At 35.3% G+C, this 20,424-nt stretch overlaps 1 protein-coding gene across 1 annotated transcript in view; it reads left to right on the plus strand.

Moving 5' to 3' along the window:
- LOC104403584 (vacuolar protein sorting-associated protein 13B-like) overlaps positions 1-17,616 on the plus strand; it is a gene marked incomplete at its 3' end in the record, with an annotated part of 89,465 nt that extends 71,849 nt beyond the window's left edge. Inside the window, exons 15-16 of the mRNA XM_010011812.1 lie at positions 228-352; positions 17,432-17,616. Of these exons, the coding sequence (XP_010010114.1) occupies positions 228-352; positions 17,432-17,616 (310 nt within the window). The remainder of the gene's footprint in view (positions 1-227; positions 353-17,431) is intronic.
- Positions 17,617-20,424: the final 2,808 nt, after the last annotated feature.

Consider the following 20,424-nt stretch of genomic DNA (forward strand, 5'->3'; position numbering starts at 1 on the left):
AGTGAAGAAGATACTTTTAATATGCATTCCTATTGGGATATTTATTTAGGTAGATTTTTCTAGCTATGTTTGTGTTTGAGGGGAAAATAAATTATCTAAAAATAATACACAGTTTATTTCATATTTATTGAGTATATTTAAAAATGTGTATATTATGTTATAAAAGTAAATTGAAAGTAATCTAATCATGCAATAGTATACCCTTTGACCAACCCAATTTGTTTCAGATATTTGGTTTTCAAGCAGCACTGACTTCTTTGGACAGTAAAGGATTGTACTGCATCCCTGTTCCAGTTATCCCCTCATTCAGTACTGCGGTTTATGGCAAGCTGATCAAATTTCCCAAATATTGGTGAGCATTAAGTGGATACAGTTTATTTAAGTAATGTACTCAGTTATTTTGGGTTTCTAATGAATGATTTAAAAACGCCAAGCTCTCTATATATCCATTAACTTTACCGTCTCTTCTGCCATATTTTCCTATTAAGACTGTTATGAATAACAAATTTCTTTCTAAGGATAGTTGAAACCTGGCCACTGTTTTAAACTCAACCAAATAAAAAGCAACAAATGCAGGAGCCCGTAACACAACTCCACAAAAAGACAGTCTTTTCTAGACTTTTATTTCTGTTAGTCATTACAGTTGGAAGTGTTTTGACATTGTGATCAGGTTCTGAAAACAATTCTGTGCTTTATTATGAAATGAGCTGTATATATTTTTCTTTCCATTAACTTTAATGCCATGGAAATTCAGTATTTAAATTCAGCTCTACAGGTTAAATCTTGTGAACATTAATGTCAGTATGTAATAGTTTTTATTAATTAAAAATTTTATTTATAAAAACTGTTTGATGTTAGTTTTCTTTATCCCTCATTTTGAGCAGTAGCTATCTACTGAAAGACTACATTCTGACTAAATCCGTATAAAGAATCTTAAATAAAAGAATAAGATAACAGAAAAGCAGATAAATGTGTTAAATACTTTGGCTTCAAACATTGTGTTGTAAGCTAATCTGTAACATCTGTTTGTGAAAGTTTAATGGAGTCTAAAAACCAAAAAGGCTTGTTCTTAGTGCTGCGTAGAGAATATACTAGTTTATCTCTCACAAGCTGTGATACCATGTTAAATATAAGAGGGTTTTAGCACAATCAGCACACCACCAGGTGGTAGCAGCCTAATTGACTTTCTCATATTTTCCATCAATAGTTTAGAAAAGTACTGACCACTTCAAATGAATTGCTGTTCTGTTATGGCAGTTTGCAAAAAAATAATAAATATTACCAGGATGACCCATAATCAGCACTGCTCGGAGTGCTTTAGTACTCTGGTAGGATTGACAGCCTTTCCTGACATGACCTGACATTTAACACTAAGCTCTGGTCAGTGATCCTTGTTAGTAAACTGGAGAAATAAATTAGTGTTTGGTGGTAATCTTAAATTTCTTTAGTACGTTATAAACCCCATCGTTAGATATGCAAAACAAAAAATTATTTTAGAGAAGAAAAATAGTTGGAAAAAATCTGTCATCTGACAAGTTTATGGTATTCAAGTGCTGGTGCTTTCTCATGAGTGCCCTTGTGATCTCTTTTGTGTGTGTTCGTGCTTGCTGTGCTCGATCTCTTGCTCACTCGTGCTTGGTTTCTCATGCTTTTCCACATGCACTGTTGCATGTTCTATCTCATGTGTGCATGGTCTTGGGCTAGTGTTCTCTCCCTCTCCCGTCCATTCTCTGTTTCTCTCATGCTTTCTGTCTTGCTCACTTTCTCTCTCTTAAAAACACATTGCATTACGATGTGTGCCCAGCTGGAAAATAGAGCATGGTAGACTAATAACATAGGGAAATAGAAACGAGCAGTAGTTTTGGGGTGCTGAGGCAGGGGAATGGTCCTGACTTAAAATAGCAAATGATCTATCAGCACTTATTAGCAGATCTTCAAAGACCAACACTTATTGGGGTCTAGTGTATTTTAAAATAATTTTAATAGTTTGCTCACATTTTTCCGTGTGATAGAATATCTTTCTAAAGCTTATTTGTTTATTAACAGTGGGAAATAATTGTATAAAATTAGCTTATTCCAACAATTTATCTAAACTAAGCAACACCAATTTACGGGTAATAAAGTAGAAAAACAAATGAGTACAGCAGCAGCCTGGTTAAATGAAGTGTAGTTTGAAGTGAATAAAACTCCAGATGAAACACATCAAATAGCACTTGAACTAAATCGAAATCAGCATGAGGACTGAGAGCTTCATTGAAGTCATGCAGTGAGTGAGAATTAGTCTGGTAGGATAACCTGGTAATGTCATTAAACTCAAATTCAGTCCTCCCTCCAAATTATACCACCTGCTTTATTTGGATTTTTAGATTTCACATTCCAGAGTTTCTTAAAGTACACACATCTGATGCTACATGTGTTCTTCTATTTCTTCATAGAAAATATATACCACAGACCATACCTTTTAAAAACAAAGACATTTTATGAACTGTTATGGAATCCCTCAGGTAGTGTGTTTTGAGTTAGCAGTGAAAATCTCAACTTTATTTCTGACATAAATCAGTAGAATAGCTTTCTTTTATAGTTTCAATATAATAATCTCAAATTGTATAAAATACTGCAGTAATATTTATTTTTTAAAACTGGTTGATAAACATAGGTAGCATGTTTTAACAGATGAAATTTCAGCAACATCAGCCCCGAAAAGTCCATTAAATAACCATATGTGTTACAAAAGTGTTGTTTCATTTACCTACAAGATTGATGTCTGTTTTAATTTCAGTTAATGCATTTTCTTCTTATAAATGAAATATGCTCAAGCTCACTAGTTAACTAAGTCATGGACATCTTTTAAATTGTATAGCTAATCTATTTTTATATGAAAGCAAAAACATCTGGTCTTTTGTTTTCTGTCAGGCATAACAAGATGCAAAATACAATGTTAATGTCAATATTTTACAACTACTTTATGTAGTGGTACATGCCAGATTGTAAAGCAGCTTTCAAGAGGATGTCTAAAACCAACTGAGAATTAACAGAATATGGTTAAAAGCCGATAATGAATGACAAGAATGTTTATTGCCAAACAAATCTTGAGAGGAATTAGCTGATTTATTTTTCTTTTTTCTTTTGGCTACAATCAATGTCTGTGGTAACAGATGAAATAATCTAGTGTAAGACACTTCAGTGTTATAACCCTCTGTCATTTATAAAATATCACTTTATTGTAGTTATGAAGAATATGAAAGTAACATTGAAGTGTATAGATTCTGAATAGCCTTCCTTTATTTTTCTGATGTCTGGATTCATAGTGAAGTATGTTGTTGGTATATTTTGAGCTGGATATTGTTCCAGTTATGTGTCTTATTTTATTGCTTTTCCTCTTTTCTTCACCTGTCTTCTCTAAATTCCCTTCCTATAACAAGTGTTCCAGACTCACATTTTCCTTTATCAGGACTGTGTGAAGGTTCTCATTTACTGTCTCCACCTGTGACAGGTTTTGAGACTTTAAATACTGGTGGAATAAGATTATAAATGGGGATGATGTGATCTGTCCCTGCATCTTTTCTGTTCAGCTTCTTAGTCCATTAGTCTACTTTGAAGGGATGTGTTACCTTGATAATGAGTCTTCTCTTTCTCATTTTGAGACCAAAGCAATAGCTGCTGGCTTGCTGTCTGCAAGGAAGCACTAGTACAGACTTAACTGATAGCTGGTCATGTTAAATCTGAGTGTGTGAATTAACCTTTTATCAAAAAGTTGAGGGCTTGCTGGGTAAATGAGTACCTAGGATTTCATGGCCTGTACTTTAATGATTAGAATACAGAGCAGTTAATTGATTGTTCTGGATTGTTACTTTATCAGAACAAAAATCTGGAATAGAAACTTGCAAGTGGATCTTAGTAACTGAACTTTGGGAGGCTCATGGTTATAATTTTTGCAGAGATTTTTTCTTTTGAGCTGTTTTCTGCAGGTACTGTCTTAGGAAATAAATTTCAGCATAAACATAGTCAGTGTGCTAATCTTAGTCAAGTAGTTCCTGGTAAGGAAGGATTCTTGATAACATGAAATGTGAGTTGTGTTGGAGCATGAGATTTGAGTTGCATTGGGATTGAGTTTCTTTCCTGCAGTGTTTTTATTGACAGAAGTTTAAAATTTGCTTTTAAAGGAAGTCACATATTTCATCTGCTGGGCACCTCAGCCTCCCAGAGATATGATGGCACTTACTTCACTTGGAAAGATGTGGGTTTACAGTCCTGATGTAATTATTTTATTAATATATGCCCTCACAATACTGGAAGATCATTGTGGAATTGTAGATAAAAAGATCCTCACATGGAATATATATGTGTATTTTCTGTAGGCTTTGTTTTTATGAACTCTTAAGAATATTTATATAATATATCTGTTCTTAATATTTCAACACAGATTTAACTGTAAAGGTACATATTTACTATGTCTCTAGACATTTACATTAGATTGGCATGTTAGGTCATAACCTCCTTTTGGCTAACTATTATACAATGTTATTGAGAAACGTACTTTGCCAGCAATGTGAACATCAGCATTCTTTGTTTCCTAAACTGACTTCCTAGCTTTTATTTTGACTTTGTCATCATGTAGTTGCCAAGTGGTTACTATGTACACATAATGTAGTTTAACTTTTTTAATTTCTCACTTAACATTACAAAACCTGAGGATTCTAAAGACCTTATGTTACTGCTTTTTGGATTTCTGCTCAAGCTTTTGCTACTGTAAAGGTGTTTGTATTTTTATACAGCTTTACTTCCATTTTCTTCCATCATGTATCCCTTACAAGGCAAATATCCTTCCCTTAATCAAGGCCATGTAGTGGTATTCCATACAACTGTGTTCTTATTGACAGAATTCATCGTTAGACTTTTTACACAAGACTGTAAACTCATTTAAGCTCCAGTATGAGTCAGGATGTGCACCTGCTCATGTGTGCTTTGTGGGTCATCTTGAAAATCCCATGTGTTTTTAATGGTGTCAAGGAATTTACCAGTGAGAGCAGTTTGTGTTGATCTACAAGCAAAGTAGTAGATGAAGATCTGGCTTACCGCACAGTAAGAAGTTATTTAGCAAAGAATTAGCTCCTGCTTATGTGGCCTTTACCAACAAGGTACTACTTGATTAATAGTAGGAGATTTCAGGATTCGCTGTTCACTAAAGAGAAGATTAAAAGTATTCAATGGGCAATCAGGTGAACTTTGTTACTTTTTTGATTGAAATGTCTTTTCAGGGCATGTCCAATGGAGTAATGTGGCTTAGAACTAGAAATCACAGAGTTCTGACCCTGAAAGTCATGGGACCCTAGTCATCATGCAGTTCAGTGCAGTTGTGCTAGTAAGAAGCAAGCAAGCCCTGCTGGCAGGAAACACAGAGCCAGATATCCACAGACTGTGAATATTAGATCATAAATCTAGGAAGTTTTCCAATAAATTGACACTTGAGTCTTGATTTTGGCAGCCCGTTTTATTGACTAGTCACAGTAAATCAAGAGTAATGTCAATTTAGATTGGGTGTGGATTGTGTTTCACGTGGGCAGTTGAGGGGCATGCTCGTTTCCTGGGTCAGAAGCAGAAACAGGTTGAAAACACATGAAACTCATTTTGTAGCATAATAGTTGTGACTATTAGTTATGGCAGTAATTGGATATAACTGCCAGATGAAAATTCAGGGTATCCTTCAAAACAGGAAAGATCTGATATTACATGCCTGAGCAGATGCCATCCGTGTTTGGGACATGAGAGGGTTTCAGGCACATCAGCATCATGTGAGTTAGAGCTAGCACATGTGAAAACCTGTTTGAACTATTGAGATATGCGAGTGGTACGGGCTGTGCAAAAGCAGACAGAAACAGTCATTCTCTTGGGTTCTGCAGAGGTGGTTGTGTAGAATTGCCTTGGATGTGAACAGTCAGTCTAGGGAGTAGAGTGGATTGCTTCAGCACTGTGTATTTCCCTGCTTCTCTGCCATCACCTAGAAAATGCATCAGAGAACATAAATACTAGATCAGATCAGATTTGTTTTTTTATTTTTATTTTTTTAAATTTATTGGTAGCTGTTTTCAGGATGTTTTCAAATTCACTGTTGTAAGCTGCCAATTTGACACTTTCAGAAATTTGTGCATCTTTGTGTTTGAGGAGTAGGTATGTCAATATATCATAGCAAACTGTGAATAGTAATATACGGTGATTTAACACAGTCTTAACAGAGTGATTTTTCGTTGATAACATGGTTTAACATACCTTTCATTATAAAAGTTGAAGTAGGCCATACTTGTGTATAAGGATGAAGATGCTTAAGGAACTTGTGTGGAACACTTGCTAATCTGCAGTGATATTGGCCTATCAGGTTTCAACATGAACATTTTGAGGCACTTTCCAACTGCACTCTTCTGGAAGGAGCTGTTGTCAGTTACCAAGAACAACCCTCTGTCCAGGAGGGATTTTGCATTCTGAGTACATGACTTGCAGCTTGATTAGTGTGACTACAAATTAACTTCAGTTGGAAACCTCTAGTTAAATTTTTTTTTAAAAATCAAGTCCAGATTTAATGTCACTGCTTCTCAGCAGATGTGGCAGGCGGCATTTAGTAAATCTGTTAAAAGTGCACTTTTAATCAATGTAAATTGGAAGCAGTTGTATTTTCCAATATTGTCCATGAGGAGAAAAGTCAGCAGAGTTGACAGTAAAGGGTGGTCATCTGTAGAATTTTCAGTGTAGTTATTTAGCCTAATTAATTGTCAAGACTCTTCAGTGAAAGTAAATTAAGCTTATTAACTAACATCTATCTGCCCAGAGAAAGTGATTGCACATGGTAAGTACTTTATCCTGGTGATTTCAACTGTTGCCATCAGTATTGTATGGCATTTGCACTGGATACAAGCAAATGGTATTTATTTCAAGATGTGTAGGATTCTCAGGGTTAAAGCCCCATTTTGCTTAACTGGTGAAAGGTATGAAAAACAGTCTTAAAGCTAAAGTGCTGCTATGCAGCATAAATAGTAAAGAAAATTTGAATCCGTAATATTTATTCCTTTTGTATCAGATGTATTAGAAAATTCTGTTGCTTTTAGTGTTACCCCTATCTGTAGAAAATATCTGCTTAGGATTTTCAGTTATATTTTCAGTTGTGAAGCTTTACTTGTAAACTCTGGACAGAAAGATCCACTGGTGGCAGTTCTTCACACACGGTTTGTTCTTTATTTCTTGAAACTTTTGCCTGCAATTTAGTGACCTCCTCTTCCTGCCTTCTCCCTTGAAAGTGTATCTGTGAATCACAAAGAGAAAAACAGTCTCTGAGCTGGCATGTGTTCTACTAAATAAAACATTCCAGAAAACAGTCTGTGGCCCTGAGGCCTGGTGGCCTCTGTGGCTCAGTTGATACCCACATGCCCACTTGTAGCTTTTCCTTCCATTCCCAAAAAGAGAGAAAAAAACCTGAACAAAACAACAACACAGAACACCCAAGAAGAATATGGTCAGACTTTGTCTGCACACACAGGCTGGGGACAGCTTCTGGCATGCTCGGTCTCTCCAGCATTGCTTGACAAAGTGCCAGCTGCTGTGGCCTGAGACTGGCAGTGACCAGGCTGACAGGTAAACCGTATGCACAGCCACAGACCATTACCAGAGCCTGCACTTGGCCTACATTGGTTGGCAAGTAAAGACATAACCTGCTTGAAACTTGCACCCTGAAACTGAAGGGCATGGAGCTCAATGGTGGTGTCATCCTGCTAGCCAGCCCCATTAAATGTTGGTTAGCATGTAGGACTTTGAAGGAGTGAACTTTAGTGTTTGCAGTTGTTCTCTTACCTTTCACTTTCTTCTTTCCATTTCTTTTTAAGAATATGTGGGTGTTGATAGGATTGAAAGCACTGTTTAAAAAGTTGTAGTTGTTAAATACAATACCTTGAAGAAAAATGTAGGTTGTCTTTCATGCTTTAAGACTTCTGGTATAGTTCCTTATCGAATTATGTTTCTGAAATTTTACTGTTCACCATGTGTACCAAATAATGCTCCTTCACCAAAATTATATGTTTAAGGTCTTCTTGAATAAGCTATATGCTTATTGAACAAGCTATACAGAATTGTTGATTTTTGTTTATGTTTTTATGATTACCTTCGTTATGCTTATGGAGCCTTGTTATGTTACTGGGCAAACTGTAGTGTATACTCCTTTGGCTCCACAGAGCTTCACTCTCAAGTGGTAGGCATCATTTCCACTTGGAGTGAGGTAGCAGCAACTTCATGGTCTTAAATTATGCAAGCATAATTTATACAATTAAATTATACAGGCATGTTAATGTGACAGTTGAATTTGGTAACCATAATAAATGGTGGCTAAACCCATTTTATTAAAAAGCTATATTTATCTTCACTTGGGGCAGCAAATAAACCAAAAAGAAAGGCTTATGTGCATGTTCACCTGTTCAGCTGTCCATAACACCATGGAAGCTTTGCTGCACCTGTGTTCATCTCTAGGTTCGATCAGCATACTGTCCTGTGTGTGGTGTCTTTTTTTTTATTGTATTCTCCTCATGCTTGTTCCCTCTGAGACATAGATGTGCTTTTTCTTTTCCATGGGAATAGTCCTCGTAGATCAGGATCTATCTTTGATTCTAGGCTAAGTATATTGTTTTTGTACAGGGAAACATCCTGACCATTTTTCCTCAAGCACTTTCATCCTAGTTGTTTATAGCTTTGTATTAATTTTTAAAATTACTATTTCATTAGCAACACCTTTTAAAGTAAGTTTAAGTAACCTGTCAGCTGTACATACTGAGTAACAGGTACTGTACTGAACACATACTAATCTTTGGATCTCCACTGGGCCTATATGTCTGGTAGGCATTGTCTGATTTTCGTTAGGTTTAGATCTTCTAAAGGACATCAGCTGCCACTTTCTGAACTATAGTTTTAGTATATGTTAGAGGGCAGTTTGAACAAAAAAGGAAGAATGAGAGAATAACCAAAGTTAGGCTCATATGAGATGAGGCCCTTGAACAGTAAACTGTGAGAGTAAAATCTGTTTATCAGAACAGATTTGGAAATCCGTTGTAACTGTTGCAGGTGCTTCTGATACTGATGCAAGAAATGGAAAGGATTATGTTGGCTAAGACACTAATGGAATTGTGGATTCATTTTTTTCAACTAATCAGAATTTTTATCCATTGTAAAATGTATTTAAAAAAAAAGCCTACAAGATTCTATAATAATTTTTTGATTAGTTTTATTTGCTGATGTTTAACTAACTTTTTCTTTGAGTTTAATGACCCGATTCCAAGATGAACAGTCGGGTAGAAGGAAGTATATTTGGTAAGCATGATTAGAATATTCCTTTGATAGTTGAGAAATGTGCACATACATGCAAAATGACAGAACTAAGAATCTGATTTTTGTATTTTTAAAGGGGCAGATGGAAATGGATTTATTATAATGCTGTCACTGACTTAGTCTCTTGCTCTGAAAGTACATTTATTTGTTATACTCTTTCATATTGCATGCATCTTGGATTTGGCTGTGTACATATGTTACAGCAAGAAAATGTTTTTCTGACGTGTTTTACTGACAGTATCTTTTCTTCAGTATGTGAGTATATAATAATTTTGATGGTCTTGAAGACTCACTAGGGCTTGTGGGGGTTTTAAGTGATGAGATAGAGTTAGTGAATAGACCAAAATGGAACACAAAACCCTGTATAACCATAGAATCTGCTTCAAAGTTTTGTATTTTTTTTAAGAAAAGAATGGTGTAGAGTCAATGCCAGATTCAGACTTAACAACAGTTGTAGTCTTTGAAGTAAAAAGTGCATGCATTTACTGGGATTTAATGTTTTCCTTTAAATAGCTTCTGGTAACCTTTAAAATTCTTTTGAGGTTGCAAATTAGTGAGGCCCTACTATAATAATTTTAACAGCCTTTATACTCTTTCTGCTGCTGTGCAGTGTATACATATGAATCATTGTCTTCTGGGATGGCAACTTTTCCTCTTCATAAAATACAGCTCTACACTCAAGTTTTTCCTTCTACAGGGATAGGCTCATCTGGTCAGCTGTGCTGGCTCTCGCAAATGGAAAGGTCCTCACCACAGATAGGGCCCATGAGCTGGGCTGTATTCTTGTAAATAATGTATATGTAATTTTTGAACATGTTTGACTGATAATTATCGAAGTGGTGTAAGAAACAGTAAAGAAGAAAGTCGCATTGGAAATTTGAAATAGGAAAAGAGTTTGAAATTTGAAATCATGAATAGACTGGAATAGACTAAGAAATGAAATACCTGTGGATTTTGAAATAAATTTATTAGAAGATAACTACTTTTTATTTAAGATGCCAAATTTTGTAGCTCTGCAAGGAATAAGAAAGGTAATTTGACAGTAGCTTAAAAACAAAATAATGGCTTCAATTTAAAAAGATCATAGAATCATGTTGGATAGAAATCTGTATAAAAAATCCTTATTTGTACTCCTAGTAATTCAACAAAATTCTCTTCTACAATATCATCTCCTATACCCTACAAAAATATTTTGTAAATAATAATTATTAGCTACTGTATGAATTTCCCTCAGATTGAAGGGATGGCTTCTGAGAAGTGCTGCTCTTACTTCTGACAGCATGAAAGGATGATGGAAGTAGATGCTGTTCTCAGCATCTCAGGGCTGCTGTTCTCTTGCTCCCCTGATAACACCAGGTTAAGTGTGGATCTCCTTGCCAAATGGCAGGAGCCTTTGTGTCCTATTCGCATTTTGTGGCATCATGTTCAACAGATGACTGTTTGTCAATGTAGTTTTCTTCACTGAGCACCAGTGTATTTCCAAGCCCTCCTGGCTCCCTGTTTTACCTGCTAATGGCAACCAAATGGCTCTGTGTGGCAGATTTAGAGGATTGATTTAATAGCTGTTGCTGCTGCTTCTGGGTGTGTGCGGAGGGGGAAGGAGCAGAGGAAAAGGGAGAGGATGAGTTGCTTCTCTGGACAGTAAAGCAGGCTGCTCTGCAGGAAAGCATTTTTCCAAACCCTATTCCAGCCCTGTGGCTATTGAGATGAGATTCCACTTTAGTATCCAAAGCAATGATACTGGATTTACAAAAAAATATAAAGTTTTAGTAAACACAGATCTTTGCTGTTTGAAGGTTTATGGCCACTAGCAACTTTTACGTGTTTACCTCTAGTGATTTTGGTGGTCTTGGTCATCTGCAGCTGTTTAGTTATAGCATCTCCAAGTTCCAGCTGATTTCCTCCCCCGGAAACTATCATTTACCAGGAGGTAAATTATAATGATTACATTTATTTTGGCTTTGCTGCTTTACTGAGTAAGAGCTAGTTCTCCTGAAACATATAGTAGACGTAAAAGTGCTCTTGCTTCTGGTTTGAATCCCTCTGTACTACCTTCATCAAGCCAGTGGTTCCCTGTAGGAAGTCATTGCTTCTTTTCAGATGACTTTCTGGTGGTTTTCCTTTTGTTTTGTCTTTTTAAATATGTTTTCTCTTTGGTCACTGTAGTGAGTACCGATTTTTCTTATGGACCTTACATTTCGATCTCGTTGAATGTAATGAAGCTAAATGTCATATCCCTTCTACTAATATTCATAATCAATGATAATAAGATTCCTAGATTCAAGTAAAAAAGTTACAGACTTCTTACAGAAGTAAAGAAAGAAGAGATGCTTGAAGTGTAAGAAAAAATGTCCTTAATTGGCATTAATTGCATTCCATGAGGAGAGTTTCTTATCCCTTGTTTTCTGATTTCCCACACATACCTTCTGGAGTTCTGAAGATGTAGTTCTTCAAAGATACAACTTTTTGCACAAGATTCAGTTGGTTGATTATGTGTCTAAAGCTAGCCACATATATTAAGGACAGAAAGAAGACTGAGGGCTCATATAGTAATCTCCTCAGAGCAGAGAACTTGGAATTTTCTTCTTTCATAGATTGTCCATATCACTTTAATGATTCTTTCTGGAGATGAGTATTAACTAATGGGTAGGAAAGGATTTTTTTTTTTCCTTAAAGAAAGAGTAATTAGTGCCTGACCTCCACTTGCAATCTGATGGAGTTCACATCCTTAGCATCTGTCCCATTGGTGAGTTTTCTCAAAGCCAATAAGCTGAATTTGATCTAAGCATCCCGAATATGTTTTTCTAATGCATCTGCAAGTTTAATGTGTTCCTGCATTACAGTTTTAGCAGCCAACTTGGTTTATCATGTGTCCAAAAATAAGACTTGAAACCTCACCCCCTTGTTGGTAGCAGTAAATTTTTAGTTCAAATCCTTTGTATTTTGAAGTGCATAGGCAGTGACTTAACTCGAAGTGGAGATGGGCTGCTTTCTTGCCTTTTATTTTCTTAAACTTTCAAGCCAGTGGGTGGAAAGACTCATCTGATGCTTAGTGTGGTTGGATTCAAGCTGAGGGAAATTAAGATCTTCCTACCCTCACATTCCAGGTCGTTTGTTTTTTGTTTCAGCCTTCTACATTTTTCTTTTCATGTCTCACAGCAGATAAAGTTACAATAACCGCCCCACTGAGGTCACTGCTTCTCACTTCCTTGTTGCTTTGCAAACCAGTATTATTATCTGATGATGGTGCCTGTAATGATCATAATTTTTAATCTAATAACTTTTAGTGTCCAGATGTAACAAAATAAACTAAGTGATTTTAAAAACAATCCAAGTTTAGAGCTCCCTAACATGTATGTCCAGAGTCCTGCATTATTTTTTTCAAAAGGATTTTTTTTGGTATGGTTTCTTCCTTTTAGAAATTTGTTTGATTATGTTAATTATTTTTGTTCTTGTAAGAATGCATTTATATTTGCTTTGCTGAATACTGCTAAATTTTATTATTCCATTAAAACACAAACTGTACCAAAAATAGAGAATGGATAATCTCTGTTCATTTTCTAAAACATATTGAAGCTTGTACTTTGCCTGCATTATTTTGTCACTATTGTTTCAAGGAAATCTGTGTTTTTACTGAAGTTCACATATGAATTAACACTTCACAAACATGTTTCATCACTGACAATTTCAATTCCAAGAACTGATATTGGAAAAAATGATATAAAGAAGTCAGTTTTCAAATGATCATGTTGTTCCCTTCTAATCCCATATTTAAAGTTTTCAGACAGACAAAGTGATTTTTTTTTTTTATTCATTGAGAAAAAGAAAAAAGTTCATGAATCTTAAACTTCATTGTTTTCTCCCTTGTAATAAATGGTATGAGTAGCAGCGTTTCCTACAAGTAAGAGGCAAAGGCACCTGCAGCTGCTGAAAATTCCTCTGTGTAAGATATAACATAAGATGTCAGGCAGATTTTAGTGAAGCCTATAGAAGAGCAGAAGAGGTTTTGAAGACATCAGTCTTGGAGATATTTTTGGAATGAAGTGTTCCAAAGCACATGTAATTAATATTTATTTGATAATTATTAACTTGCAGCTTCATTCTTGTGTTAAAAAAAAATAAAAAATCCAGGACTGTAGTATTAAACTTCCTTTCCATTTCTTTTCTCCCTGCAGGCTCTCTTCAGAGTTTCGATGTTTGTCGTTAAGTAGCTAGACATTGTTTCCCTTACCCAATTGCTTAAATATTAAGAAAAAGCATCAAGATTTAAATTTTCTTTATGCTGATGTGAAAGATCAGATTAAATAGAAATATGGATTTGTTGTAGGTATGTAGATGAAGCCTTTGGTCATGTCAAATATAAAACCAGCATATATTTTTGTTTGCCTAAGAGGCAGGGTGTGCAAATGCTGACTGAAGTTATTTAGGCATTTAAATTACATTCAGGTTCTTCTGAGGCACAGTTGCTGGGTTCTAGTAGCAGGTTACTGGTTTTGTTATTTTGGAAAAAATGAACTAATCGTATTTTACTGTACAGGATATGAGTAATAACAAAAATTAAATTTTTGGAAACATTTTGCAGGTTCCAGCTTTGCAGTTGGGGACTCTATATAAACCTCTGGACCCAGCTGTTCACCACTATATTCTTTCAGTCACTCTGAGGTGTTGATTTTAAAAGAACGAGTTGCTGTTCCTGAAGTCTACAAACTGAAAATATTTCATAGCAGGCATATGAACATACATGGATTGGTTATATTGGTGCCTATGCAGGGGTATAATAAGGACCAATTCATGTTTTCATTCAGAAACAGTGAAGAAAACTATTTTCTTTAATGGTATACCAGATTTATCCAAATATTTCAGCAAGTCTGTATTACAGTTTGTCAGCAAACTGGGGTACAACCAAAGTGTATTTAAAAATCATTTAATTAGGACAGATTCATTTTCGCTCCATGCCACTACACAGCAAGACTTGCTTGTTCATATTTCCTTAAATTTATTCTGGAACTTGTCCAAGTTCAGCTTTAATGAGTAGCCTATCCTGCTAGTTACATTAGGATTTATTTTCCCCTAGAGAAGAGTGTTTGAATTGGTAGTTTTTTAACCTGTTCAGTTAAATGAACATATGTTCAGAGCTGCATCTTAACTCTTAAGCGTAAAGATTTGAGAAATAATTATTTCTATTGTTGTTACACTTTTAAAGTGCAGTTTAAATAGTGGTTTTAGACTCCAGCTATGTGCCATAACTGTTTTAAAATGGTGATGACTTTTGATCTGAAGTCATATTCAGATGCTTAATACAAATTTAATGATACAATGTAGAAACACAGATCTGACATGGTTTACTGAAAAAAAATTATTTGTATTTTTATTTTCACTTATTGCTTAAATATATCTCTTGGGTCATAAAACTTGGTTAAATATAGCTCAGTACCTTATTAATGATGGATTTTCTGTATTAACAGGTGCAGTTTGGTAGCAAACTTGTATTTTAAGTTCTTTTAAATGCATTATTTGTGTTTCAAAACTATTATAATAAATCCTGAATTATAAATGTACTTTCATCACTAGCCAGGTCTAGTTAAAATTTCCTTTAAGCAACATTTGCTGCACACATGGTACAGTACTTCCCCCCGCCTTGCTTTCTTTTTTTCTATAAAAAAGGATTTATTTTCTTCAACTTCCCATTTCTCCAAAGTTGCCTGAAAAGGACCAGTAGACTTTACTCCTATGAGAATGTTAAAGTACAATAAGTGTAGAATTTGCATATTGTTAAAAAAAAGTCATACACTGTTACTACCCGTAAGGGACTATTTTATGTGAAACTTTTAAGTTTCAAATTTACCATAGTTCAGTACAGTAGCTGTAATATGTATTAAATGGGTAGTCAAACCTTTAAAGCAAAACCTTTTCCGCTGTCATATTGTCACAGCTTTTCACAGATGCCCCTCTCCTCCCCTTAAGTACTTGAATTTGTTAATGCAAATATGTTATTTTAGTTGGAATTATTGCAGAGTCATGTTCATCCTGAATTTTGCTGGAAAAAGTTTTCTACCTTCTTCCTTCCTTCCCCATCTTGCATCAGGGAACCTGTCTTTTGAAATACTCAGCAACTTTTTTTCCTGAAATATTTAGTTTTAATCCTGCAAAATTATATGCAGACATATGAGGGAAGAGTAGAAGATGAAAGTTATCTGAAAGGATAACAAATGGAAAAAGAACAGAAAGGAAAAATGTAAAGAGTGCATTTCTGTAATTAGATAATAAAAAATCACAATACATGGCTTGAAAAGAAGAAATACTGGAAAAAATTCTGATTGATATCATAGAATCATAGAATAGTTAGGGTTGGAAAGGACCTTAAGATCATCTAGTTCCAACCCCGCTGCCATGGGCAGGGATGCCTCAGACTAGACCGTGTTGCCCGTGGCTTACTTTAGGCTGTTACCAGCTGACTGATAGTTTTACTCAAACAGTAGGCTGCTCTTTCTATTTTTTTCCTTCCTTCTGAAGGTAATTGCTGGTACCAAACATAAGGCTGAATTCTCCCCTATGATCATGAAGTGGTTTTCCTTCATGTTTTTTCTGCAAATGGCATTGAAGGTGGCAGCACAGTTGTGTCATTAGCTTCAAGTGAGTTGCAACTCAGTCTTGTTGCTGGTTTTTTTCCCCCTCTTCTCGGTGTTTCTTCAGACAGGTAATCCTCATTCCAAGCTTTATGAGGTTGAAAAACCTTGGTCTAAAGAATACTGATTACTATTACAGAAGTCTACAACATCTGTTTTTGTTTGTTCTTTGGCCTTCATTTGTATTTACATCCATTTTCTGAGAAACTTTCATGAATATCTTCTTTCATAGGAATCAGTTTTTCTTTTATTCCCTGGTTTTTATTTTTGGTGAGGAGCAATGGAATTGGCTTTCGTAGATGGGTTTTATCTATGAAACTTTATTCTATGGAGTAGACACCCACAGTGGAGATAATTATTATAATCTCCCTTTGTGGGAAATATAGTGACCTACAGAAAGCAGTTAATTTAATCCTTAGATCTAGAACGAATGGATCTGTTACGTATATACATGCTGGTTTCCTTCCTTTTACCTTAAAAGGGTCTATACAGCCATCTTAGATATGGATGTTTGTTTATATTGTAGGTATCTAACATGTGACAACATTAATTCCTCTTGCTCCAGAGAAAATAGTTTTCAGTTAGCTGTACTGACAAGGAATTGAGGGACGAGATCTTTTGACAATATGACAATATTAAGGACCTTTACAGCTTTTGTTGGATGTTGTAAATCACCCTGTTGCTTATTTCCAGGTAATAGTGTAGAAATGAGGAAGAAAAGGGAACTTACTTGACTTCACTATAGTTGTGGTAGAGCCTTCTTGTTGATAGCTGACTGTATTTTCACGAAAGAGTTTATTTCCAAACAGAATGTCCTTTATGTTGTACTACCTTCCCAGTGGATGTTCCCACCTTTTCCTACTCCCCAGTTATATGGAAAAAGGCATTGGAGACTGTCAGAATCACTTAAAAAGCTCTACGTCAGTCAAATATGGAATATGAGGAGAAATGTGGAATGTGGGACTCTGTATTTTGTTGTATAGATGTTGTCTGTATGTGTTTTTCTTTGATAACTGGACGTACCTAATTTAGTGAATCATTGTAAGCTTGTAAATAAAAAAAATTCAGAAAATTCTATTTTTGAATAGACTTTTTCTCTGTTCTAATAACTGCACAATTTTATGAGTAGCTCTTATTTTTGTGTGAGCACTTGGAATTGATTTTATTAAATATTATAAACCCAGGAGATAATTAGATAAAAATATGTGATTTTTTTTCTCTCATGTTTTGGAGGGAGATGTAAAGTTAAATCATATAACAGAAGTCCTGTTTAGGGTGAATTTCAGTGTAAGTAGAATTAGCTTTTAGAAGAAATTTAACAGGGACACAGCACCAACCGTACAAACTAACAGCTTGTAGTCTGGTATTTTGTGACTAAGTTTTTAAATTGTTATTTTTATGCACCAAAGTAATGATTTTCCTTGTTTTTCTCTCAATATTTTAAACAGGACCAAGCGAGCTCATGTCCCACTAGCAGAATGCATATTTGAACTTCCTAATTTGACCGTTCAGGCAACAAGAGCTCAAACCCTTCTGCTTCAAACTATTTATCAGAGCTGGTGTCACCCTGTTGGAAATGTCAGTTCAGTGGTGGTAAATGAAGCTTTACTAAGTGAGGTTTTCCAAACTTCAGGTAAATATGCGATGCTTTTGGTTAAGTATTTATTACTGTACAGAGCACTGCTAGTGAATGTGCATATGACTATATCCTTTAAATCCACATTTTTACTTGCAGTAGTTAACAGACAAAATGTTTTTTGTATGTATATGGGTATTTACAGCTTATGCTTAAAATCCAGGATGTAAGCTAAGCCACCAAGCTTCACTCCTTGGCACCAATTGCTGGATGCATTTAATTTTCCCATATAGGATAATTTTTCCATGTTTCCCTCATCTGAAACATCCACCCTTGCTACCTTATATGGTGCAATGTTGTAACTTAAGATCATTCAGAGGTGAGGCTGGATTATTAAGGGCTTTATTAATCAGTGGCATACACTGAATTTTTTAAAGGGCTGCAGATGTTTCTCATCCAGTTTCATAAATAAATGTTACTGAACTGTTGTGAAAATGCTGAAGATATGGAAGTCTCAGTGATGATGATATAAATAATGAAATTGGTTACCATCATACTTTTGCAAAATACCCATGGATTTGTGGAGTAAATTAAGGATTTTGACCACTTTACCGTAGTCTTCAAGAGCATAAAAATCATCCAGAAGATAATACATTTTTTTCTTTATATTTCTACACAGGCTAGAATAATTTAAACCCACTATTGTTTAGACCCATTATTGTTTATCTGTTGTGAATAAACACTTAACAAGAATAATTGAGATCTTTTAGAATCCCCATCATTATCAGTCTTGGAGAATACGTTAGAAGAATGTCTCAGCTGTAGTAAGTCATGACTTGAAGCAGAATGATCGATTAGACTACTACTGGAACACTTTATCAGTCCTGTTTTTCTCAGTCCTATTTTCCTTTTTCAGTCCTCTTTTCAAGTTAAATCTGTGTTGATTTGATGGTGCAAAAGAACTATTATATTTCTAGGTGTGTAACCCTTGGAATAACTGTTTAAATGCTTAGTTTTTCCTTCTTTCCCAGAAGTCACTGATGCTTCTGAAGGTAGCAGGTTTACAATCCACACTTCAGAGAAGTGTGAAAATACGGTCATTTGATAATTTCAGATGGTCGTAGGGTTTGCACAGTTCCAAACTAACCCATTCCATCATTTAACATGTTTCAGTCCTTCAGTACAATGAACTGTGATACAACCATGCTAGCAGTGTATCAGCAGAATAGAAATCTGGAGCACATATTTTAGGAACTTAAAGTAAATGAAATGTATAATACACTTGTTTGGATCTTCTTTTGTTTGTGGCTTAATTCTTGACCTGGTAAATTTTATACTTCTGTACTTGTACTCCGCATTAACTAGTGAAAGTAGCTTTGAGTTCAAGGCTATGAAACAATTGCTGTTTACCCTTTAGTCCTAATCCTTAGCTTTGTTCATTTCGTAAATCTACCTTTGTGTAAAACTTAGTGTCATGCCTTGTTGAAAATCATCCTTGTACTTAGTATCACCTTAACAGTAACACATGTGTATAAGCTTCTAAAAAAACCTGACTGTAGTTACACAGAGAATTTGGAATTTCAGCTTCCTTTTTTATTCTTTTTTAGTGAAGTAACTATGAGGATAAAGTAGTCAACAAGGAACTTTTCAGTGAACAAGGCACATCTCTTAATCACTGATATTCTTTTACTAATATCCAGCTTAGTTTCTGCAACATAAATCAACAGCTGATGAATGTTCCTCAGGACTCCTTGATTTGGGTTCTCTCTTGCCATTGCATGTCCCTGTGCAGCCTTTGATGGGCTGAAGGCTCCTGTGGTGGGCATGGGAGTAGCCTATCAGAGTATTATTTGGGGTCCCCCTCCTGCCTTTGTCTCTCTGAGCATTTTTGCGGGTGTACAGATGAGCTTTTCTTGTATAACCTAATGTCTCACAGAAATAGAAATCTTTTCATCAATGGTGTTGTGGTTTCCATCTGATCACAGTTCATTTTTAGCTAGGCACAGAAGTAGTACAGAAGTACTTAAAATAGCTTTTCATCCTGTTGTGGATATTTCTTTGATCAATTTTGTACAAATAATCCAAGTATTAACATATTTGCTTTATTTTCTTTTATAGCTCTATCCCTTTGTTCCTTGGCTTTTTCTGATTTTTGTTTCTATGAAGCTGTAGTATTCTTGCAGGAAAAGTTAACAATATGATTAAAGATCTCCTTACCTTCACTTTATCCTGTTTCCCAGGGGATCTTTCTTGAAATTCATCGCTTTATTCTGCTGTTACAAATATCAGAAACTGTGGGTTTCAGGAGTGCTGGTGCCCAAATTATCTTCTATCTTTACATTTTCAAACTTCTAAAAGCCATCTTTCAAACTAATTAGAAATATAGCAGGACAAACAGCTATTTGTTTATCTAGATTATTATCTCTCTGTTAGAAATAAATTAAAAAACCCTGCCCAGAGATTTCCAGTAACTCTGCCTGCCTAAAGCCTGGACCACAGGACTTTATACATCCTTCATACAAAGTACACCACCATGCTTTTTTTGTCCTTTGTGAACAAATTGTGCCCTCCTATAGAAATGTTCTAGTTATGCATTACCATTCCAGATGCCAATTTTGAAAATATACTGACTTCAGATTTTTCTTCAATAGTTTACTCGTTGTATGTAGCTTGTCTCAGATCTGTTTGTTATTTGTTTACATAGGCTACATGTTTCTCAACTGCCTGTGTCTGTCTGTATTACCACTTTTTGTGTGGTGACTGTGGAGAGTTACTGGGCTGAAGCAGTTGTTGTTAAGCTTCTTATGACTTTATTGCTGCTTTGTGCCAGGTGCTTTTAGTGAGTGATGTGCCTTCATAGTATTA

Source organism: Nestor notabilis, unplaced genomic scaffold (genome assembly GCF_000696875.1).
Source record: "Nestor notabilis isolate BGI_N333 unplaced genomic scaffold, ASM69687v1 scaffold6170, whole genome shotgun sequence".
NCBI classification, from domain to species: domain Eukaryota; kingdom Metazoa; phylum Chordata; class Aves; order Psittaciformes; family Psittacidae; genus Nestor; species Nestor notabilis.